The sequence below is a fragment of the Taeniopygia guttata genome, chromosome 6 (genome assembly GCF_048771995.1).
Source record: "Taeniopygia guttata chromosome 6, bTaeGut7.mat, whole genome shotgun sequence".
Lineage (NCBI taxonomy): Eukaryota > Metazoa > Chordata > Aves > Passeriformes > Estrildidae > Taeniopygia > Taeniopygia guttata.
Genome location: NC_133031.1, coordinates 4,912,791 through 4,938,232, shown reverse-complemented (window position 1 = coordinate 4,938,232; position 25,442 = coordinate 4,912,791). Strand labels below are relative to the sequence as shown.

The following is a 25,442-nucleotide window of genomic DNA, read 5'->3' as shown; positions in this document are numbered from 1 at the left end:
TGTCCTGTGCCATAATTCCTCACCCTGCTGCTTTAAGCATCTTCATTTGGAGCCTCAGAACCCTGACACATCTCAAGACATAGTGTCTGTGGAATATTCTGCCTATTCTCCAACAATCTTTAGGGATTTAAGTGTTTCCTTTTCCATCATTCCCATACTTGTACCTATAGAAGACCTTTGAGTAAAGGTGATCCCAAATTAAAAATGTGCAGAGAAATTCATGTGAGTGGTTTGAAAACGTGGCTTTTCCAGCTAAGAATCAAAATCTTCATTACCTGCTTATTGAGGAATACTTTTTTGTCAGGATTTTAATTATTCTGTTAGAAGTATGGACTTGTGACATGGAGCTGGGCTTGTCCTTGTCAGTGTTGATGGAGGCTGGAATGTTGGATGAGGTGACTTAGCTGGGAATGACAGTGTTGGGATCCACATTAGGTTACAAATAAAATTGATTTCTTTAAAGTCTTAGTTGAAAACAGATTTTCTGTTTCCCCACCATTTTGGAGCCAGTTTTCCTTTTCCCTTCCTGGTGCTTTTACAAGTCCAAGTATCTCAGCCAACTCCAACTGTTCTCCAAAGCATTAGGAATCTCCACATGAAAGTAAAAAATAGTGAAGGTTGATGTCACCATTTTTATGATAATGAGAAATCTTCTGCAGAGTTATTCCCTTGTTTTTTTGCATGACATATTTTTATTTATATGAAAATATCCCATTGCTATTCAGTTAGGAAAAACTCCTGACAGTGACATTAGCCTGGGGCTAAATTTGACCGTATTGGTGACTTGAAGATTTGAGTTATTACCATATTAAACCCAAGTTCTGCAGCTAAGTTAAAATTCAGAAGAATTATGTAGCTCAATTAATATTCCACAGGCAAATATATGGTATTGCCACAAGGGGTTTAAATTTATGGAGCCTAATACAGGGATTAGGAAGTAAAATCTTGTACTGCTGAGGCCCAGTGGTGGTGTCTGTGTTTTGTGTTCAACACAACTTATCTGATCATTTTTATCTGAGCTAAATACAGCTCCAACTTGGCATTGCCTGGGTTTTATAAGACTTTCTTTGCTCTTAGTTTTTCACTTTCCTAACTCCTACAGGGCAAGTCAGGAGCATTTAATAGCAGGTTCTGTTTAAAAGTACAGGTGGAGTACCAAGAACACTGTTGAAGTCAGTATTTATTAAATGCATGTAACCTTAGAGCTGCTTGTAACCCAAAATTTTTGGGTTGGTCTGTTTATTTAGTTTGGAGCTTTTTTTTTTCTCCTTTAATTTAGCAGAGATAGGAATCCTTTGCAAAACAAGAGCCTTTCTTGAACTTCAGTTGTCTCAAAACTTTGGGTTTGGACTGTTGAGAATTAGAACTTGTATTGAATTTTCATTTCTTGTGGTGTAATTGTTCCTTTTTCCTTGTGGCATCGAAATAATTAATCTCTGCAGGTAGACATCATCAAAAGAGAATTGGCTCCAAATGATTAACTGTAAATCTGGCTTTGCTCTGCTCTTTGGAGCCACTCTGAAAAATTATTCATTTTTAACTTTGTAAATAGGCAATAATAGTGAAATTCATTTTCCAAATGTTTTATGGAAGAGCTGAATGTTTCTGTCTGCATCTCGACTTCTAATAGCCATTAATCACGCTGAAGGAAGTTTTTAAGTGTTACAGCTGTAGACAGTGGAAGAAGAAGATTTATTGTGTGCATCTCCTCTCTCTTTGTTTAATTGCATTCTTTTTGGAATCTTCCTTGTTTCATGTCATCATGATTCTTTTCCACTGGACTGAGTTCCCACGGAGATGATTATCCTCAGGCTGTCGATGACACCCCTAGAATTGTTTCTTTTCAATCCCTAAAGTTTTGTTTTCATAAGGTAAAATACTCGGCATGGTTAAACCCTTTGATGCACAACTTCAGGCCCTTTCCCTAGGACAAACCAAAGGTTCCTATGGAGAAACAAAATTCCACTCTTTAGTGAAGGAATTTTTCCCAATATCCAAGCTGAGCCTCCCCTGGCACAGCTTGAGGCCGTTTCCCCTTGTCCTGTCCCTGTTCCCTGGCAGCAGAGCCCGACCCGCCCTGGCTGTCCCCTCCTGGCAGGAGCTGTGCAGAGCCACAAGGTCCCCCCTGAGCCTCCTTTTCTCCAGGCTAAAGTTGTATTTTGTTAGGGGATCTGAGTTCCTCCTTGTTGTTCCAACAAGGAATTGACAGCAGTCTCTCAGAAATCCCTCAAATTGTGGGAAAATGTATTTTGGCCAACTAATAGTAAATATCATAGTAAAAATCAGCACAATGCTGAGATCTCTGTGAAAAAAGTTTGTGAGGCTTGGTGTGCTGAGGGCTTCTCCCACTATTGGAAGTGGATTTGATGTACTGAGTTAAAGAGCTCATCTGAATTTTTCTAAAGGCTGCAGGAATCTCTAATGTGAGATCTTGAGCAGGCTGGAAGTCACAGAATCATGGAATATCCTGAGCTGGGAGGGACTCACCAGGATCATCCACTCCACCCTCTGGCCCTGTACAGACACCCCAACAATCCCACCCTGTGCACCCTGAGACCACTGTCCAAATGCTGCTGGAGCTCTGTCATGAACAAGTGGAGAGGATTTTTCTTCCAGTGTTCTTTTCTACTATAATTTGTGTTGCATGAGAAAAGCTTAGATAAAATGGAAACGTGCGTGTCCTGAAGGTCTGCACATCTGCAGTCAGTTATTCTGCCTGTAATACATCAAATGCAAGAATTTAGCTTTTGACTTTTACTGTTAGAGCATGGAATTGGAGTCCTAGTGTTTACTGATGTGAAATTTTTGCAACTGTCTCCTTTGTTATCATTTATTAATGTGCTTTACAGTGCTGGAGCCTTTTTATGTTGGCCACTATTTATCTGCACACTGTCAGAATGAGCTGGTGGGAGCTGTGCCAGCAGCTCCAGGGTGTCTGTCATCTCCTGGGCTGCTTGGATGTGACAGCACTTTTACAATATTTAATAGTATTAAATATATGGGTTTGGGTTTTCTGTATTTTTCTTTTTTTTTTTAATATGGGACACCATCTACAGTATAGTGTCCAGTGTTGGGATCTCCAACACAAGAAAGGTGTGGATCTGTTGGAATGAGCCCAGAAAAATCCATGGAGGGTCTGGAGTCTCTCTGCTCTGGAGCCAGGCTGGGAGAGCTGGGGGTGCTCACCTGGAGAAGAGAAGGCTTCAGGGAGAGCTCAGAGCCCCTTGCAGAGCCCAAAGGGGCTCCAGAAAAGCTGGAGAGACTTGAGATGAAGAGACAGGACACAGGGAATGGCTTCCCAGTGCCAGTGGACAGTGATGGATGGGATATTGGGCAGGAATTGTTCCCTGGGAAGGTGGGCAGGCCCTGGCACAGGGTGCCCAGAGCAGCTGTGGCTGCCCCTGGATTCCTGGCAGTGCCCTAGGCCAGGTTTAACAGGGCTTGGAGCACCTGGGACAGTGGAAGCTGTCCCTGCCCATGGAAGAGATTGAGATTAGATGATATTTAATGTCTCTTCCAACCCAAACCAATCTGTCATTCTACATGTTTGATGCCTCCAGAGCTGCTCGTCTCAGATCCATCTGGGAGCACTAGGACTTTGTGCTGTTTGGCCAGCAGAAACCTGGGAGATTTCCATCACATGCCACCCATGACCAGCCAGCACCGTGCCTGGCTCTTTCCACTAATGGGATCATTGGTTAAACAGGGATTAACTGGTTAAACTCTCTTATTTTCTGTGAGGAGAGGTGGGAGCTGCCCTGGGCTGAGGGATCCACAGGCTCCAGCTCTGGGCACACCCCAGCCCTCAGCCAGCCCCAAAGGACCTCAGGAAAACTGGGTTAAGAGAGGGGAAAGGGGGATTAAGGGAAGGGAAAAGGGCATTAAGAGAGGGGAAAAGGGGGTTAAGAGAGACGAAAAGGGGTTAAGAGAGAGGAAAGATGGGTTAAGAGAGAGGAAAAGTGGGTTAAGAGGGGAAAAAGGGGTTAAGAGAGAGGAAAAGGGGGTTAAGAGAGAGGAAAAGTGGGTTAAGAGGGGAAAAAAGGGGTTAAGAGAGGGGAAAAGGGGTTAAAAGAGGGGAAAACGGCATTAAGAGAGGGGAAAACACCATGTGGCAGCAAGGAGTGAAGAGAAAATGGTGAGGAGGGGCTGGGAGTTAAGGAGTGGCATTGAGCCTGGGCTAGAGGGAAGGGCTAGGGGACAGTGCTGGTTTGTGTCCCTCTGTCCCCATCCCAGTGTGTTTTTTGCTGGCAGGATGTTAAATCAGTGCTCCCCACAGCCTCTGTCCTGTCTGGTAGTGCAGGACAGAGGCCACCCAGGCAGTGGGTGCCTCTTTTCCCTCAAAAACATGGGATTTTCCTCTTCTGGGCTGTTGAGGAGGCAGCAAGGGGTTCCTGAGTGGATGTCAAGGAACAGCCCATCCCCAGGGGTGGGAAAACCCCCTGCAAACCATCCTGGAACTTCACCTAGCTGTTCTTCAGGTTACTTTGGTCTTCTGTCCCCTTCTCCCCCATACATCCCAACCCATCAGGGCACAGTCAGCTTCCTACACCCACGTGTGACACTTCTGCTGCCTGTTCCAGGAGTAAATAGCTGTTAGTAGCAAAGTTAGTAGCGAACATGAACAGAAAGAGTTGTGGTGTAAGTGTGTACAGTGGTAGTATTATAAATTAAGTCCCACTTGTTTCACCATAAAAAGGCTTCAAACTGGTGGATTTTATTTCAAAGATTCTGTGTTCTCAACCCTGAAAATTCTTCCCAGAGAACTCTGCCAACCATTACACCCTTAATTAGCAGCTTTATAAATAAAACAGGAACTATGAGTGCAGGAGGAAATGGGGAGTTAAGTCTTTGCTTTATTGTGAACACAGGAATGTGAATTAACATCCACATCTGCACAAAATGCTGGAATGACTCTGTCCTTTGCCTCCTGCTCTTCTTCCAACATTTCAAACCTTTTTAGGTTCTCTAGGTTTAAATATGTGCAGCAGCTTTGTGTAAGTTCTGGAGGAAAGAAGAGGGGCCAATGGGACTCTGGGAATTTAAGGACCACAAATCTGAGGGCAATGAGAGCACCAGGGAGCAAGGGTTGTGCTGAATCCACAAGTGTGTGTTCATTTGTTCTTCACTTTCAGGTTGATTACTTGCAAAGTTTCCTGAATATTTAAATTCAGAAACGATGACTCCCAAGAAATCTTCTCTCTTTGCTCTCAATGGGCCTTGATTTCGTGCTATTTATCTGTGCAAGGATAATTATAAATTGATTCATTTTCAAAACATCATTTAATGGGTATTCAATTGCTGCCAACACAATATTTGAGCAACAGCATCACTCCTGTGTTTGCTCAAAGCCATGAAGCTCTATGGGTGTTTGTGTTTGCATGTAACAATATTAATCTGGCTCTGTTCACGTTGCTATGAAGATGCTGTCAAATAAGTTCTGTTTACATTTACAGCTCGTCCTTGTTTTCCTTCCTGAGTCTGAAAAAGGAGCTTTTATTTGGTCTAATCTATATTTATTTCATGGGTTCGCTCAGGTTTAAAGAGTGTTTTTCTCATTTTTGTCTTTTTTTTTGAAAGAAGATGGAATTCTGTTTTGATGCATTAGAGACCAGAGCCAGGGGGAAAAATAAGGTTAAAATTAACTTTAAAACCTCAAGGTCTTAAAGGGGATCTCTTGCTGTTCTTGCAGTTAACTCCAGTTGGAACAACCATCTTCACGGGATTTTCTGGAAACAATGGTGCTATTGACATTGATGATGGTCCCAATGGCCAGATAGAATATGTCATCCAGTACAATCCTAATGACAAGGTAAAACCATTCAAAAATTTTCCCTCTATATTTATATTTATATTTATATTTATATTTATATTTATATTTATATTTATATTTATATTTATATTTATATTTATATTTATATTTATATTTATATTTATATTTATATTTATATTTATATTTATATTTATATTTATATAGTATTATTTCTACAACATGAAGTAGCTAATGAACAAGACGTTGCTGTTGGACATGAAGAAATGTTTTCTTTCATGCCAAGTATCCTCTTTTCCCATGAGCTCTGTAACCACAGATGAATTTACCTTCCCTCTCATTGCCTTGCTGTCAGCAGCTGGATCATTTCACTTTCAATAATGCCTGGAGAAGTTGTGTCTATCCCATTCCTGGACGTGTCCAAGACCAGGTTGGACAGGGATTGGAGGAACCTGGGATAGCAGAAGATGTCCTTGCCCATGGCAGGGGTGGGAATGGATGGGCTTTAACCCAAATAATTTCCAACCCAAATCATTCTGGGATTCCATGATTTCTGTTTTGTCTCAGTATAAATCCCCTCAATGATTTTTCCCCCCTCGGTGGGAACTAGGAATATTTTATCCTAAATGATGAGTGCCAAACTAAGGTTATCTCCAGTTATTTATCACTCTGGGATGCACTTCCCAATGGGAATTTAACACTCATTCTCATTTATTTGCTGAAAAAAACCATCAATTTTAGCTGTTATTTAGGCTCTTAAAGGAAAAAGGCCTTGCTATGTGATGTAAAGAAACAACATTCCTGTGTGCCTCTGCTAAGTTTGGAATCTCGTATTGCTGTTGCCTGTTCAAAATACTTAAATATTAACTATCTTCAACACCAAGAGACTGAAACATGGCAAGACAGGTTTTTAAAATCAGATTAATTTGATAATGAAATTGCAATTGGATCTCAGGTCAGAATTTTGAGCTCTCCTGCCAGTTGTTGCCCCAGCTTTGTCACCTGAGTCTGTGGAAGCAAATACATGGAACAAATTGAATTTCGCCTGATTTGCCATCTGCATTTACCCTGAAATGTGAATTTCCTCGGATAGGAGCATATGCATGAGCTGGCACCTAAATGTTGATGTTCCCTGCTTGTTTAGCACTTCATTGCCCTCATGAAAGGCAGAATAAAAAGCAGATAAGTACAATGATGTGGATTTCTTATCTCAACCGCTTGAGCACCTGTTCTGAACGCACCACTGCAAATTCAGGATGGCAAAGGGGAAAGAAGCAAACTAATCAGACTTCTGTGGTTAGAAGTACTAACAGATAGGTAAAGAATGCAGGAGAATTCTGTTCTGTACAGATTCATTACTGGGGGGTTCTTCAGGAGGAAATTGGGTGGGGAGAAAACATAGAAAGATTTATAATTTCTGATCTGAAGAGCAGATGCAGCCTTGGAGTACCAGCCAAAGGATCATCCTGTTGTGACCCAGCTACAACGCATCTTAACTTGGAGGCATGTTCAATGTTACTGTGTTGTTTTCTCCTTTGCAGACTTCCAACAGGACCTTTGATATTCCTCTCACTTTGTCTGGAGCAGTAGTTCTGAGGGAAAGACTAAATTATGAAGAAAAGACTCGTTACTTTGTCATTGTTCAAGCAAATGTGAGTATCAATTTCCTGAAGGCTGTTTATGCCCCTAATTTAGGTGTGGGTTTAGTTTCCTTCCCAAGGAAAGGCAGAGCCTTGCTGAAATACAAGCTCTGATAAATCCTTTTCGGCTGAAGATCTAATTTAAGATTTATCCAGGCTGTTGAAAGCTCAGGCATATTATTACTGCTTTAAAAAAGCTTGCTCAGTGTGTGACAAGCAACCCTTTTTGGCACAAGGAGCAACTTGCAAATGTGCAGTGCAGCCCATGCAGAAAAGTGCAGCCTCATGGCACTAAATGTCCCATTTTCCAACAAATCTGGCAAGGCTAATTTTCACTCAGATGAGTTTAATGGACACAATTTCATTGTATTATTCAGGTTGGAAATGCATTTTGTTATAAAGAGGTGATTTTTCCTTCAAGTCATACCGCAAGTGTACAGGGAGGTTTTTCCAGAGTGGCTGGCAGTGGATAACTGAGAAGAAAAGTGATGTATAAACTGTATCTCAGATATCTGTCATCAGAGTGAGGTTTTGATGCCCTTGAAGGCTGTGAAAGGTTTTTTCCCTTTTTGTCCTTCTGATAACAACTGAAATGAAAACTTCTCTTCTGTTGTTCATGGCTGTTGTGATACATCTTTGTTCATGGGAAATGATATTTGCTCTGAAGCAACAGGAGATCCTGAATCCACACCTTCACATTCCTGTCATCTCTCTAACACAGAAGTGCAGATACATTTTGCAGTCTCTTTTCTTACTTGTTTTGTGGCATGTTCAGCATTCTGCCAGCAGAAGCCAGTCTCTAGGGATGGCTCAGTGCTCATTGACCCTCTGCCCCTGTGCTCAGGTGAGACCCCACCTGCAGAGCTGCCCCAGCACAGGAGGGACCTGGAGCTGCTGGAGAGAGCCCAGGGCAGGCACCAGGATGGGCAGAGGGATGGAGCAGCTCTGCTGGGAGGAAAGGCTGCACAGCTGGGATTGTTCACCTGGAGAGGAGAAGCTTTGGGGTGCCTGAAGGAGCTACAAGAAAGATGGAGAAAGACTTCTCCAAGGGATGGAGTGACAAGGGAGAATTGCTTCCTACTGCCAGAGGGCAGGGCTGGACGGGATATTGAGAAGGAATTGTTCCCTGTGAGTGTGGGGAGGCCCTGGCACAGGGTGCCCAGAGATGCTGTGTCTGTGCCTGGAAGTGTCCAAGACACAGGTCTGAGGGTCCCTCTCAGCTGGGGCTCCTCTCCAGCCTGAGCAGCCCCAGCTCCCTCAGCCTTTCCTGGGCACCCAGATGCTCCAGGCCCTTGCTCAGCTCCAGCAGCTCCTGGCCCTGCTGTGCTGAGGCTCCAGAGCTGGACACAGCACCCAGAGGTGCCTCCAGGGCTGCCCCAGGGCCAGGATCCCTCCCTGACCTGCTGCCAGAGCTCTTCTGCTGCCCACTCAGCTCCCAGTGCTGGGAAAAGCCCTAAAGCATAAAGGCCAGGTTGGACAGGGCTTGGAGCAGCCTGGGACAGAGGAAGGTGTCCCTGCCCATGGCAGAGGTGGCACTGGATGGGCTTTAAGTTCCCTCCCAACCCAAATCATTCTGGGATTCTATAACCCCAGAGGCTGCCTTGAATTGTCTCTGGTGTGTTCTGTGCAGTCACTTTCCTCTGATTACACATCAGTGCTTTGTTGTCCTTGCATCCTGAAGATACTGCTGGAAATTAATTATTCTCTATCTGCTTTGATTCAGAATTACTCAGAGGCACATACTGGAGGAATGGAGAAATTGTTTAGTTGATGATGAAAACTGTTCTTTGTAGCTGGAATTGTTTTTCATCATTGACCATGAAGAAAGCTGAATGCAGAAATTCCCATATTTACTCTAAATGTGAAGCTGGTGCAAGAACTGTGTGGATTGCAAAATAGGAAAAAAATATGTATCCAATTCAATTTAGAGCAATGGCCTCTTCATCTTACATAGATGATGTTATTCAACAGCATAAATTAAAAAAAACAAATTTAAAAATCGCTTCTTGTCTTTCAGTGTTACATTAGGATAGGAGGGCAAGATGTAATTCATGGCACATATTCCCCCCCAAGATTTTAGCTCTGCAAAGGAAAGCTCATGCAGCAGCTCCTCTGCAAAAATGGGAATATTTTTGAGTATTTTAAACAAAAATTAGCTAGTCATGATGTTTCTTCACTAAAGGAAGAAAGAAGACTTGAACTGTTGCTAATGTGTACTTTGGGTATAACCATAACAATTTCTGATTATAAATCAGGCACGGGGCCTTTTTATGTTCTACAAACATGCTGCATTATTGTAGTTTCAATCCTGTAGTTTTCCCAAGCTGTATTATTTATGAGCTCTAGATGTCTTGCAGTATTTCTTCAATTTTCCCCCTAATTTTACTTGTGAGCCTTTCAGGCTGCAGCTCTGAAGCTGAAATTCCTGTAATTACTCCTAGAACACAGATAATTCCGATTCTTCTATGCTTTATCATCAGCCTCGCTCAAAAACTTTGGGGTGGTTTTTTTTAAGGAGGATTTTTTCAGGAGATTCTGAGTTCAGGAATTCCCACCAGATGGATCTGGTTTGCTCCACAGGACCGAGCCCAAAACCTGAACGAGCGGAGGACGAGCACAACCACCCTGACCGTGGATGTGCTTGATGGGGACGATTTGGGACCAATGTTCCTTCCCTGTGTGCTGGTGAACAACACCCGGGACTGCAGACCCCTCACCTACCAAGCCAGCCTGCCCGAGCTGACAGACCCTGTGAGTCCTCTGGGATTTTTCCAGCTTTTATCTCTTTGCCTGTCATCTTTTCCTGTGGGCACAGCTGGGAGCTGTAGCTAAAAGGTCACCAGTGCTTGATGCAGTGGTTTGGGTGGTAAGCAAGAAGAAACTGAGGTAAGATGCATGTGGGGATGATGGTGAAATTCCAGCTTGGATCCAGTGCCAAACTGACTGTTAGCTGCCAGGGCTGAGTCTTGTAAAAACCTGGTAAATTTGGGAATTGCTTTTCCTGGTCTGTCTGTGTTTCACTCTGAAAACATCCCCAAGAAGCACTTTTGGGAGGGGACTTGATGTTATCCCACTGAGGGTTGATGTAAACTGTAGGAGAAAGATTTTTGTGAAGAGGAAGCCTGAGTCACTGACCCCTGAAAGGATTTGTGTTGCTATTATCATGTTTTGATCAAGAGGCAGTGAAGAGCGGTGGGGGTTTATCCCATATAGGTCCTTGTGCTAAGTCTGTCAGTTAATCCATCCATAGGGTCGGGTAAAGGTGAGTGTAAGGCTCATTTCACACTCCATGCACACATGAATCTCAAAATGATAACATTTTCATTTTTTCTTGCAACTTGGTGCCAACTGCCATTCCTTACAGCAGAGCTGCTGCTTGGAGATCTGCACCTCTGGTGGGAGGAACAGAAACAGGGATTGCTGAATTAATATTGATATGTGACCTCTGACTCATATAATTAAGAATAAAAAAAGGCAGAAGCAGTCAAATCACCAGGTATTGCCCCACCTGATTAACTCTGACATTAAGATGGTGTTAAAATAATGTTCAGCTTTGGCATCAAGGTTTGTAACTTTGGTTGCTCATCACAGCACACACTCTGCGTCCTGCTGCCTCCAGTCAAGGGCAGGTTGAGGTTGGAGATGTGGAGATTCCTGCTCTTCCCTGCCTTGTCTCCCTTCCTGTCCTTGCCTCGCTCTCTTTTCCCATCCCACACATTTTGGTGTCTTGCTTGGTGTGGCCTCAGGACTCCTGCTGCAGTTATCCTTGGGATGGATCAAGGGAAGGGGGAGATGATCCCTATTTAACTTTGGAGTATTGATTTCAACATCTTCCCCAAACACACTTCTCCACCTTGGTGTGAAGACCCTTTGTAGCTGCGTTGTCCTTGGGATTTGGAGAAGAAATGCTTTGACTTTAAATTCTACTTTAATCTGCTTTGGGCTCGGTGGCATTTTGAGGAAAAGGGCAGCTCCCTGTCCAGCTGCGTGTGGGACCTCCTCAGGGTGAGCACCCCGACTGTGCAGGATGAGGGACTGTGACCCCATTTCACCTGCACAGATCTGTTCTGATTGCCAGTGTGGGAGCAGATGAGGCAGGAATTACAAATAACTGGTGTTTTTATGGGTTTTTATCTGCTTATCTGGAGGTATAACACACCAGACAGGTTTTGTGGTGCTGCTTCTCAGTCAGAGGATTCCAGCCCCATCTCTGCTGCTGCCCTTGGCCAGGCACGTTCCCCACTGGAAGACAAAGCAGTGTCTGCCAGGGAGAGAGGCTGGGCCAGGAGCAGTCTGACCTGGCATTTAGGTACTGAGCTGAAAACTCATTTATTTAAACATCCTGAGCTGCAGCATGCTCAGGGGCAGCTGCTTTTGTTTGGTTTTTAGCCTTTCCTGTGTCAAACTGCCCTGATCTATGAAATGAGACCTGGGTTCTGTTGAACCACGAACTCTTCACTGTTTATCTCTTTACAGCACTTTTGATAAACCTAAGTGGAAGAAGTTATGCCATGAACCTCAAATATTTACTTGGCTTTTAAGCAATAATTCTTTTGGAAGATATGGATGATATTTGGATTATATGGATGATATTTATATTACATTTATCCTTTACATTTTTATGTGTTATATTTATTCTTTACTAAGCTACTCCACAGCTACAATTACCCTACTCCTGAAGCTAAAGGACTATTTTTAGTTTAACACCACCTTTTTTTTTGATTGTTTTTAATTTGTTTTTTAATTTTTCAATGAAGATAAGAAGGAATATTGATGAATGAGGAACAAAGTTGAATTATTCAGAGGCAGTAGCTGGAAAGAGAAGTCCTGCTTTACTGGGCAAGATGTCCACTCAGCTGACCCTTAAAATAAAACATTTAATGTCACTGGTAAGAGTAATATTTTTGTCCAGTACAGTTGGAGTCTACCCATGAATTTACTGAGGTGAAAAGTTGGGAATTAATTACTTCCTATTAGCTGAATTTCAATTTCCAAGAAAACCTGTGTTGGTTGTTGATTAGGTTTGGGGATTTTTGTTGTTTTTGTTACATTGCTTTATATTTATATCATATTTTAGTGTTTCTGTGTCTGATCAGCTCTGGTAATTAATTTTTCCCCCTCTTGTATCAGGAAGACTTGAATAAGTTAGCATTTATTATCAGGATGTGTGAGTCATCACGTGGAGTTAAATATCTCATGAATATCTCATAACATGGGCAAGATAATTTCTCCTCCTTTTTCCCCCCTTCAGTCCATTCCTGCCACGCTCACAATATGAAGGTTTCCTCCACTTCTGAACTCTGTATTTTCCATCATCATGCAAAGAAAAGCCTGTTAAGCATCAAAATATTGATAAGATTTATGTAATTAATTGCTGGGCTAGATTTGCAAACATGGGATTTATTTTGGGGTTCCATGGGGTAATTATGGGGTTTCATAGGCACTAAGGCACCCCATGACACCAAGGATTTTGTACTCAATCCAGACTGGACCTCACTCTTCTACAAATTCCTTGTTCTTGCACCTCTGATGGATCCTCCTGCAAGAAAAGGGTTTAGGTTTGTGTTGATTATGCCCATAATCCTCAGGAATTGTGGCAGCAGGGACCTTACACAGTTTGTGGGCTCAGGTGCCCTCTGGAGCTGAGCCTGAGCAGAGTATGGAGAAATGAAAGGCTAAAAAATAATAAATAAAACCTTCTCAAACAACAGTGAAGTTGAAAGGGTTGAAAAAATACACTGGAGAGGAAGAGGTGCCCCTGGAAATCTTTATTAGTGAGAAGGACCTCTTCAGTTCCATCAGTTTGGAATCGGGGAGAAATCTGCATTTTTCTGAAAAGGTGGTTTAATCCTGCTGAGTGAGCTGGGGTTGGGAGCACAGAACACTTCCAGAGGGTGTTAATCAGCTCTGGACAAATCAATTTTATGCTGATTATTGGTAATTATTAGCACTGTATAGGGTGTACTAATTAATTACCAATAATCAGCATGAAATTGGATTTGGACTTGAATTGGTTTTGGACTTGATGACCTCAAAGTTCTTCTCCACCCTAGTTAATTCTGATTAATTCTGGTTTTGGGTACCTCTGGGCTTGAGGATGACAAGAGGATGACAAGCACCTGACAATTCCTTAGAGCTGAATTCCCTTGCAGTTCCTTCCTTTGGCCCTGCAAATCCCAATTCCTCCCAAAGTCAAAACCTCCTGGAATGTTCTCCCAGATACACATTCATATAAAACCTGCAGCAGCAGCAGCAAAAGTGAAAATTCTAGAAACAACGTCTCCCCATCTTGCTTATACTAACCAAAGAGAAAAAGTTCATCAAAATGTTCTGGATTTCCTCCAGTGGTCATTAAATTAATTAATTAATTATTACCTTATTTTGCTGTGGGGAGTACCAGTACAAAAGACATTTGATCCAGGGATCTACCATGGAATGAACACCAGTTAAACACCTCTGAAGTGGGAGAGATTTGCTGGTTTACTTGGAACTTCCACACAGCTGCCAAGCAAAATTTTTGGGGCACTGAAAGGCACAGACTTCAGATTTTGGCCTGTTAGGCTGAGCTGAAGTGGATATGTATGGCTAAATCCACTTTAATAGAAGCTTTCAACAGATGGGGAATGCCTCTCTTACCTGTGTGAGTGATAAAATCCCACAGAATAATTGGTGTTTTTTCTTGCTGACTTCTAAACCTGATTGCTTAAAGACAATTCACAGGGGGGAATCACCCCTAATAACAATCATACTGCATAAAACTAAAAAAAATCATCTTCAGTTGCCATTTTGTCTTGTCTTTTTTTTTTTTTTTGGATGTTTTTTTGTTAGACATGGGACATTTTAAACTGCAAATGTTCGCAGTTAATGTAGGGAGTTGTTGGTCTCTGGAGCAATTCAATCTCAATCTGCCTTTATTTTCTTTGCCTTATTTGTATTAAGATTTGGCTTTTTAAATTCAAACATGATAAAAGAGCTTTGCCAGCCATTGGCCTGTCGAGACTTACAAGCTGCATTTGTAATTCAGTGGCATCAAGCCTCAGGAAATTATTTGGGATTTGATTTGTTTCTAATTATTCCTTTCCCAGCTGAACAAGCTCTGTCCAGTTTTTGGGAGTGCTGCTGAATGCTTTGTAGGGGGTGGAATTTACACTTCCTGCTGGAATTAGCCCATGATTGACTAGAGTTGTGTCTGCTGGCAAAACGAAATGTTCAAAGTCTGCCTTGCAGAGAAAACAGAGTTTTCATCATTAGGAGAATTGTTTCTCTTTATACAACTCATTTTGGGCAAGAAAAAAAGTGATTTTATGTTTTGAATAGGCAGCATCCAGCCCTGCTGTTAATTAGACTAAAATCTTTGGTGCAGGATAATTAGTGCTGGGCTGGGATTAATGGGAGTTCCTGGGTACTTTAATTCCAAAAATTATTTGGTGGACAGGGCATTGGTGTCACTTCAGGAAATAACCAGAGAAATATTTAAAAAGCACTTTTATTAGTGATTCTTGTTCCTAAGTAAATTGGAAAAGAACTTAATGACTGAGGCTCTGAACAGTCCCTCCACATTCCACTGAAAGAGGAGCAAATTGTCCCATTTTTGCAGGGATTAATTTTTTTCAGTAGCAATTTAGGCAAATGCTGCGAGTGGAGGGGAAATGCAGATTGACTTCCCCGACACCTCTGCAGCTGTCAGGGTGCTTTTTGTGGAAGAAGGCAGAGCTATTTGCCACTGGAGGCAGATAGCAATTTTTCTAATTAAATTTCGGCAGAGGTGCAGGATGAACAGATAGCTGATCGTGAAGTGCTTTGGAAGGGGGAAAGCAAGGCAGAAACAATGATAAAATCCTCTCCAGGCTGCAATCACCCTGTTGATTCCAGGCAAACCTTTCATTTGCATTTCCCCCCTCTTTTCACTCCAATTGCAGCCCCACAGAAGTCACCAGATTGATGTGGACTTCAAGGTAATGGATCAAATTCACAATATTGGGCTGGTTTTTAACCTGGTTTAGTGATTTTGAGTGAATAACTCAGCAAAGTCAAAATGGACAGCTTTGATAAGCTATTGATTATCTGCTGGTACCTGATAGGGAGCTATAAAAGGTGTTTCAAGTCTGTTAATGTGATTTTCCTTATCCTTCCTCTTTTTAGGATTGATTGTCTGTCTCCTGATAAGTAGGGTCTTTTTTTTTTTTTTTTAGGAAAATGTCACTGAAAAGGTGTGAAGCATAAAAAGGTTAAAATCACAAAGATGTGATGTTACAGATAATTAAATTTATGTATTTGGGAGGATACCAGGATGGCTAATTAAAAAGAATTGTCAGTAAAATTGGGAGCTACTTTAATATGTGAATACATAAACCTGAGAATAATCTCCCTTAGCAGCCAGGCAAGCTCTTCCCTTGGCTGATATGTTGATCAGGCAGGACAGTCCCTGTTAATCTAAGATTAACCTGTATCTTTAAATATAGATGTTTTTCAGATAGAAGAGAGGTTAATTTGCCTGGTTTGCCCTTCAAAATCAAACAAAACCATAATTTTAACTTCCAAAATGTAATGATTGCCTAAAGAACCAGGTGTTTCAAACAACACTGTGTTGAGAAAATTATAGCAAGGCTGCAGAATAAAGGAATAAAATATGAAAGGCACTTTACTTCAGGGGATTTTAACCCAGTTGTGGTTCAGAAATTGAGTTGCTGTCTGTGGGTAATATATCTATATTCATTTATTTATTTATTTATTTATTTATTTATTTATTTATTTATATAGTAGTTCTAATCCTTAAAAGTGGAGGTTTTAAGGGGAAAAGGATCATGCTTGCCTAAAAACTGAGAAGATTTTGGTCAAAAAAAAATGAAGCAGGGAAAGAAAAATGTCCCTACAGATCATCTAAAGTTGTTTTTGGGTTGAGAGAAGCATATTTTGGGTATTTCTGGGGCTGAGTTATGGGACACAGAGGCCCTGGGGCTCCCTGGGTGGAACAGGAGCAGCTCTGGGAGCTCTCCAGAGGCTCAGGCTGGGCTGGAGATTTGGCTGCTGCTGAAAACAGGGGCATTTTCTAGATATTTATCAAGCTGTAAATCTCAAATCTGATTCGTTATCAAGGCAAGAATAAACTGGTAAAAATGATTGATTTTATAATTTATTCTTTTGGTTTCAAATCTGGGAATGTTCCATCTATTGCCTGTTATTTCTCATCATGGTTAGGAACTTAGAGGTGAGAAAATGTTCAGTTCTTCTGGCTTTGCCAGGAGTTGAGAAGGAAAAGGGTTCTGAATTTGTTTGGAGGAAGTAACAGTGTCCTGAAATTAGAAGGAATTTCCTTTCAGGAAGGAAGAGGAGCTGCTTTGATCCCAACTTTGGTCACAGCAATCCAATCCATCCAAGCCTGGAGAGCGATCCCCAGGGCTTTGGTGTGGGCAGCAGGGCAGGTCCAGGAGCACAAACCACCTTTTTGTGCAGCAAAACTAAGGCTAAAAATCCCATCAAAGAATTAATCAACACCATTGATGAAAGAATTAATCCATCCTGTAAGATTCAATTCTGTTTTCTGTCCCATAGATCCATGTTTGTTACAGCACTAAGAGGAGCTGTTGTCACAATGGAAACATATGTAGTAATTTATTTGATCCTTAAATGTCACTTGGAAGCACTTGAAGGCTTTAAATGTTGACATTTAAACAAAATATTCTTGCAGTGATGTTTTATTAGGCAACTTCACTGCAGAAAAATTCTTATCTCTGTCACATCCCTGGGCCTTGCAGAAAGAATTATTTCAGTGCCTGGGTTGTCCTGTTAAACTGTAGCTGATCATTAGGGGTCAGGCGGAATTATTTCTCTTTTCAGCTTGTTGTCACAATTCACAGGGTGCAGATTAATTCCTGAATTAATCAAACATGGTCTGCAAAACCTTAATTGATGAATATTTGTAAGTACACATTAAAATGAAATCACTCTTGGAAATTAAATGAAAGGAAAATCCCCCTTCCCAGGACAGTCATGTTAGCTCTGCTCCATGCCATTGATAATTGTTTTGTGGAAAACATTCCTTCAATCTTAAAGGTCTTTCCTGTGGAGAACATGGAAATTCCTGGTGAGTGGCACTTCCTCTCCTGACAGGAGAAAATGGGATTATTTTCCATTTGGCTCTGGATCCATACCCTGGGCAGCACAGCAGTGCTGGGGAGGCAGGGGAGTTCTTGGTAAATAATTCCTGCTTTTTGTCCTGGGATTAGAAAAGAAAAGCATTTAATAAACCCAAAATTTTCCTATTTTACCCTAAAAATATGTGAGCTTAAGGATGAAGGTTGTGAGTGTTACAGGTGAGGTGTGTACATACATACATGTAAATTTGCACAAATTTATTGAAAATACATCCAAAATTTAGCTGTCAAAACCCATTTTTTTTCCTACAACCTTCAATCTTAAAGTGCCACTTTTAACATTATATTAAAACCAGTGTAATAAAATAGCTTTAATAATGGTGAGGCAGAATTTGTAGCTGGCTCTGGCCACAAAATCTCTCCCTAAAATTCTTGGTTTCCGACAGGGTGGCAAAATTTAATGAGGAGAGGACAGTGGTGGATACAGCTGGAATTAAGTGGTGAGGTAGTTTTAGATGATATTCCCACTCCTGAACTGATGGAGTGCTTGTTGAGTACCCAAAAGAGAGGAAAACCAGTATAGAAAATGAAATTGTTGAGAATGGGAAGGGAAGTGGGGTTTTGCTGACCCCAAACGTCCCCCTCCTGTTTCAGCCTTCTGAAATTCCCCCTGCTGTGAGACTCTACCTGGCTTGTTCTTGCTGCAGAGGGAATGCCAGATTCTCTGCAGAAAAGATGAAATGTGGGCCTAAGAGACAGAACCACCAACATTATTGTAATAAAATCTCCATGTAAGGAGAGCCAGCCAAGGGACAAAGGGCCTGGGTGAAATACCCGGTCATTTTGGTATTTCTTTTTTTTTTTTTTTTTTTTTAATTTCAAATTAATTACTCTCTGAGGTTTTTTGGATTTTGTATTGTTCCATATAGCTGAAATTAAGAAAGATTCCAAGATTCCACCACTGGTACTGGTTATATCTTCCCACCAAATCTTCCTTCTCTTTTATCATTTGTTTGTGACTTCTTGTGCCTTTAGTGGTGTATTATTGTGTGGCTAATTTTTCTAAAGGCATAGAAAAGCTATCAGCCTGTTGCCTTTGGGAAAAGAAATATAAATACATACATACATACATATATATATATATATATATATATGTATGTGTATATATATATGTATGTATATATATATATGTATGTATATATATATATGTATGCATATGTATAAATATATGATAGAATGTTCCCTCTGTGAGAAATAGCATTTATAGGGAAAGAAAATTGGGTTAATAGTACATTTATTTAATTGCAAAGAAATTACTCTTAGAAATTTAAATAAAAGTAATCTGGAAGTCATTGTAGTGGTGCTACGTGTTTGTTAAATATTTTCTGATTTTTGGGGAGATGTAGGTGTTTGTCTTAGGCTTCACAGTTTGCTCCTCTGTACAGAAATCAGGATAATAAGAAACCCACATCAAGAATTTGAGGGATAATCAAGGAAACAAACTTCATAGTTGTATGGGAAAAAAACCCAAATGTCAGAAAATAAATGTTTGTTGTTCTTTAATGCCAGTCATCACCTTGAAAGGGGGAGAAGCTCTGGCCTGAATTCTGGTTGTGCTGAGGCAGGAAACCCATTGCATAATGCATTTCATTTAGTCCCCTGCACAGACACTGCTGGGGACACTTCTTATCAAGCATGTCAGATACAGAAAAAGCAATTTAGTAAGCACTGTGATCAGATCCTGATGAAATTCAATTCTTTTTTGGCCCTGCTGTTCCTGAGAGACATCATTGAGAAAAATAGTCTCTAGTTTCCTCCGTGCTCAGGTTCATTATGCTTTCTTGCTGTTCTTTCAAAATGTTGGGTTTTTTTCCTCTCAAAGGTTCCTTTTTTTTTTACAAATGAATGGAAAGAATTGTGTTCTCTGACAGCTTACTCTGTTAACAACCCACACTGCCAGGATATTTGAATTTTACAGTTTTCATTTCAAGAAATTGCATAAACATGGGACATGACAGAAACCCGGGGACGCAGAGCCATGGGTTGTAGTGAGCAGCTAAATCAGGTGCTTAAAGCTGTTTGATAATTTAGTGCTGAGTTTAGAAAGAAGGTGAATTGGATAATTAATCCTGTGTCTTAATTTTTGCCATTGGTCACTGAAACAGTTTTTACCCACAGAGAAGACAGGAGAGACCAGGTCACAGGTACCAACAGCATAAACTACCCACTGTGGATTTTTAGCTGTGGCTCTGGAAATGAAGGGGAACTTCTGGCTAATAAATAGAGAGAAAAGATAGTTTAGTTTTAAATTTGCTCAGATCACTTCTGGAGCCCAACACAGGAAGGACCTGGAGCTGCTGGAGAGAGCCCAGGGCAGGCACCAGGATGGGCAGAGGGATGGAGCAGCTCTGCTGGAGGAAAGGCTGCACAGCTGGGATTGTTCACCTGGAGAGGAGAAGCTTTGGGGTGACCAAATTGTGGCCTTGCAGAGCCTGAAGGAGATACAAGAATGATGGACAGAGAGTTTTCCAAGGGATGGAGTGCCAGCACAAAGGGGAATGGCTTCAAACTGCCAGAGAGCAGGTTTAGATTGGATGTTAGGAGAACATTCCTCCCTTTGAGGGTGGGGAGGCCCTGGCAGAGCTTTGCCCAGAGAACCTGTCCAAAGGCCCCATCATTTCCCTGGAGGAGTTAAAAAAAAGTGTGGATGTGGCACTTGAGGACATGGATTAGAGGTGATGGATTGATGGTTGGACTGGATGATATAAAGCTCTTTTTCAACCTTACTGATTCTGTAATTCTAAGAAGTATAAATGGGGTGAATTAGCTGTAAATCTCTAGGGTTTAGCAATGTAGATTTGGTTTCCTCAAGTTGTTGTGCCATTTCTTGAGAAGTGTTTCCAGGCCCAGAATTTGTGGTATGTAAACCTCTTTTTAGCTCCTGTGACATCTTGATGTAACCATTTTCTGCAGAGAATTTATTCTCTTTCAGCTTCAGAATGTGTTTTAAATCCGTGCTTTGGGTCTGCTTCCAAAGTCTCCAAAGCATTCAGTTGAGGTCTTGGCCCACAGATTGTGTTCCTGCGTTGTGGCAACGTGAAGAGTCAGAGGGTCCCATTCCCCCCGGATTCCTGTACATCTCTGTGTCACATCAGCCTTCTGAGAGCAGCACAGCAATTCCTGCAGGCTTCTGATGTGAGCCTCTGCCTCCCCTGGGTCTGATCAAAGGCAGGAATGTGTAGCTGCCACTGAGAAGGCAAGAAAAGAGGGAGAAGGGTGAGACCCTACAAATGGGAGATTTGATGTGACGTGGTTTGACTAACAATGAGATTTTGGTGGCACCTCCTACATTTGTAGCATGATTCCTGCTTTTTGGATTGACTTCCTTTGTGGTTGGATAACTCCACTGAAACATTCCCCACGTTTTGCTGACATGCAAGTGCTCTGTGATGGATTTCTGCTCATTAGTGTTTTGTCACAGCCCTTGTTGTGCTGGCAGAGCAGCTGAGGCAGCAGCAAGGAATGATGTTGGAATGGTTCTGCAGCTCTCCCTGCTGTTTTAGTGCTGAGCATTGGCAAAGTCACAGGCTGTTCTGCACAGCATGGAGAGAACTCAGCTCATTTCCCACTTACAGCTCCTATTCCAAGCTCAGGAGAGCACAAGGAGAACCAGTGTGACCATAATGATTCATCAATTCATCAAGAAGGTTGTTGGTTTAACAGTGCAGGGCTCCCTGGGAAGGGGATTTGGATGGTACCAGGGGCAATGTGTGTTGCTTTAGTGATATTTTCCACCTGGAGAAAAGCTCTTCAGCCTTCTTTTCCAGAGGGTTGAGAGCTCAGCAGCAAATTCCTCAGCTGAGCTGTGAGAATGATGCAGGTGCAAGGTCCTGAGACTTCATCTGAAGTCCACTGGTCACAGTCACAGCTGCCTGCAAAAATAATAATTTTCAGGGTAGCAAATATTGGTGGGAGATGTCCAGTGGGAACTGAATGTGCTAATACAGAATCCCAGGGTGGCTCAGGTGGAATTCCAGGTGGCCCCACTTCAGGAGCTCCAGGTCCCTCTGGTTTAGGTTTCTGGCCACCTTAGTGCTTTAACAACTCAGTTTTCAGTGGGACGCGTGGGTAGAAAATGTCTTGCTGTGTTTGACTCAATAATGAATTCACAATGTAGGTTTTTGTCCCTTCTCTCAGTGGATTTCTTGAGCTCACCTCGATGAATCCAAAGAAAACTTTAGGAACTGTTGCCTTCCATGAAGTTTTATCCTTTTCAGTATTTTCCACTTCTGTGGTGGCCCTGGTCCATGAGCCCCAGGGATGTCTCTGGCTGTGAATCATCACAGCAGAGTCACCAGAGTGAAACCTGGCGCTGGCTCATGGTCTGGTGTCTTCAGTCATACAGAAAGCACCTCTCAGGAATGCATTTTCTGCTCAGAAAAGAACCTTCCTACTTGAGGAATGTTGGCTTCAGCTGGCTCTCAGTTTCCTAGAACACAATGGTTTTCATAGTAACAAGCAAAGACCCAAAATGCACCACAAAATCCCCCAAAATACACCCCACAAATGAAAAAGGCAGCTCTGGGCAGAAAATTGTGTTACTCCAGCTCCCAAAATGTGCCATTTCCTATTGCTTCCTTCCCATCATCCCCAGAGGAAGTTTTCCATAAGTATCTATGGTTGGCAAATTCAGCTTTGCATGTCAGGTGGATGGAAAAGATAGAAAATCTGATTTTTTAAATCCTTGTTGTCAGCTGTGCAACAATTATTTTTGTACCCTGACTTTATAAACAATTCCACACTGTCCACATCCTTTTATTGGAAGCCTGGCATTCCTGGGCATCTTAAAATAATTTTAAAAACATATATATAAAAAATACTGAAATATAAAATAAAATAAAAATATAACATATTTTAAAAGTCATGTTGATTTTGGGGTGTTTTTTTCCTTTGTTCTTGAAAGCTCCAAAATCATATTCTGTATCTCAGTTGTAAATTCCCTCATAACTATTCTGTGGGATCATGAGATGGTGAAATCAATGCATAGGTGGGTACCTAAAAATCCTGTTTGGATTTTTGAATGCAACTGCACTCCTGAATTTTGAGCACCATTTAAATACATTAATTAAAAATATCAGCTGTTTCTTTTATTCACAATCCTCAGTGGGAGCCTAAAACCCTCTGGCATAAATGGGACATAAATTTGCCTTGTTCCATCCATAACATTTCTTAAGTCCATGGATTTTTGCAGGACCTGCTGGACATCCCACATGGAGAAGGTGCTGCTGTGCTTCCGAGGCGAACACAAAAGGAGGGGAAAATGAGGTTTTTGCTGCTACTTTATTCTCTCTGAGCTTTTTTTAAGTATTTTTCTGCCTTGATCATCTCCTGGCCCTGAAGACTCCCTGGCAGGCTCCCCCATCATGGCTCTATTTGAAGGAGGATTTTAAAAAATTTATTGATATTTGTGCTAAAAGTTGCAAGGTGGGGTTTGAGTCCTGCTTTTTGGCCTACCCAGCTCTGCTGTACTGAACACCTGGAAGTCAGTTAATCACCACACCAATATCTGAGGGAGCTTTTCCCTAACGAGGAAAATAAACGACTGCATATTCCACCCTCAGATGGGCAAGATGCTGTTTGTTTTTTAATCACCTGCCAGAGCTTGGGCAGCCTTTCATGTTCCCCGTGGCAGAGGTTGGGATTTGAAGGGCAGCTGTTTATTCTGAGTGATCTCCCTGCCCCTCTGGGGCTCTGTGCTGCCTTTCCTGGCACTTTTTCCATCCTTTCCCTGCCAAAGCCCCTCCCCGTGTTCTTGCTTTGCCTCCACTTGGCACCCATGGGCACCTCAGACACTTCACTCCTTCATTAAACTGTTTTCCCTTTTTTTTAATGAACTTTCATCTCCTCACGAAGCTCCTGAGAAGGAGCCTGGTAGGGGATATTTTGGCCTCTTGCAAGGATGTTGGATGCCTATGGAAGACTCCTACTTTGACTCCTCATTTTTTAAAACAATCATTTCTGATTAAAAGCATATGCACACTTTCTTAAACTTCCTCTTTGTGCTTTAATTAGTTTATTAACATGCTACTACCCATTTGCTAATGTAATGGCTTTATTGTTTTATGTTTTCGTTGTTCTAATTTCTAAATTTGAATGAAAAAGGTGCTGCATTGTCTGTGGATTGTTAAAGCAATGTGAAAGCACCTTGAGTTTTGCTTCAAGGCACATCAGCCAATTCAATTCAAAACAGCTTTGAATTATTGTAGCTGGGGCTGTTCATCCTGGAGAAGAGAAAGTTGTGGGGAGGCCCTGCAGCCCCAGCCAGGGTCTGAAGGGATCCAGGGAAGCTGGAGAGGGACCCTGCAGCAGGAAATGGAGTGCCAGGGCAAGGGGAATGGGTTCAGACTGACATGGGGAAAATTTAGATGGGTTTGGATTGGAAGGGACCTTAAAGCCCATCCAGTGCCCCCCTGCCACATCAGGGACGCCTTCCTCTGTCCCAGGCTGCTCCAAGCCCTGTCCAGCCTGGCCTTGGGCACTGCCAGGGATCCAGGGGCAGCCACAGCTGCTCTGGACATTAATGGTGAATTTAAACCCAGACTAACAGATAGGGTTGGTTTTATTGTGGGTGTGTTTCTAACTCGAATGTGGGGTTTTCTGAGAGGGCTCCAACTGATCTGTGAATTTAAAAATAGCATTTTAGTCTTGGTCGGTTTTCTACATAATCCTCTCTCTTCCCATGCAGCTTCTATGCCATCCTAAAGCCTTTTAAAAATTCAAGCAGATGTCAAATATATCTTCTTCTCTCTTTCTTTCTGCCTATTTTGAGCTTGTCTCCCTCATTATGCTTTTAAGAGTTTAATTTTTCAAAGAATCTCAAATGGAATTGGGTGATGACAAAGGACCTGGGCAGTGGGACAGGCACAGGGACAACAGCCATGAGCAGGAGTGGAGTGAGGAGCTTCCCAGTCCCAATTTGGGAGGCCAAGATCATCCATCCTTACTTTTTAATGTGCCTATCTCTGATACGTCTGTACTTTAAATTATTTAAGTGTGGAAAAGGCTGGAAGAGCCTCTGGACTTGAGAAACCAGTTGGAAATGCCTGGGGGGACGCACCTTGGGGTGTGGTGGCACATGACCGTGGGGCTGCCTACACGAGGGGTCAATAAACTGCCTTTCCTTCATCCCTGGCTCCTTCTCCTCCTCCTGGCTCATCTCTTTTTCCTCTCAGTCTCCTCTCAGCAGCACCAAAGCTCTCACAGTTCCCTTCCAGCTCTCAGCAGGATGATTTCTCACAGCTTTGCCAAAACCTGGCCGAGCGTGGACTCGTCTCATCCCTATTCCCACGCTAAATTTCAGGTCCCCTCTTGCAGAACACAGAGCTTTCCAAAGGAAAGGCTGCCAGGACGAGTTGTATGTGGGGGGGGAAAAAAAAGGGTGTCTGGCTTTTCACGGAGCTCATTAAGGGATTTTGTCATGCAGAAAGGTGTTCCAAGGGGAGGGGAAAGCCTGGTGTGCACACATCCATGTGTGGTACATTTGTGGTTGGATCAGCAGCCAAGGTCACTGAAACTGTGGAAGTTGGGAATGGCAGCTCTGGAGTTGCCACTGGAGGCTGGATTGACAGAGATGAAAGCTGGTACCAGCTTTGGGGTGACCTGACTGTGACCTTCCAGGACCTGAAGGAGCTACAAGAAAGATGGAGAGAGACTATTTACAAGGGATGGAGTGCCAGGACAAGGGGGAATGGCTTCAAACTGGAAGAAAGTAGGGTTAGATGGATATTGGGAAGGAATTGTTCCCTGGGAGGGTGGGCAGGCCCTGGCACAGGGTGCCCAGAGCGGCTGTGGCTGCCCCTCTGTGGGAATCCAGGGCTTCCCTCTGGCTGCTCTGGAAGGTCTGGGACCCTGGCAGGGGTCAGGAACCCCCCTGTACAGAGC

At 42.4% G+C, this 25,442-nt stretch overlaps 1 protein-coding gene across 17 annotated transcripts in view; it reads left to right on the top strand.

Moving 5' to 3' along the window:
• The window catches only part of PCDH15 (protocadherin related 15), a 617,117-nt gene that overhangs the window by 425,612 nt on the left and 166,063 nt on the right, over positions 1-25,442 (top strand). For all 17 annotated transcript variants that reach the window (XM_072930869.1, XM_072930868.1, XM_072930871.1 and 14 more), the window contains 3 exons: positions 5,690-5,809; positions 7,309-7,419; positions 9,988-10,158. In XM_072930869.1, the coding sequence (XP_072786970.1) occupies positions 5,690-5,809; positions 7,309-7,419; positions 9,988-10,158 (402 nt within the window). The remainder of the gene's footprint in view (positions 1-5,689; positions 5,810-7,308; positions 7,420-9,987; positions 10,159-25,442) is intronic.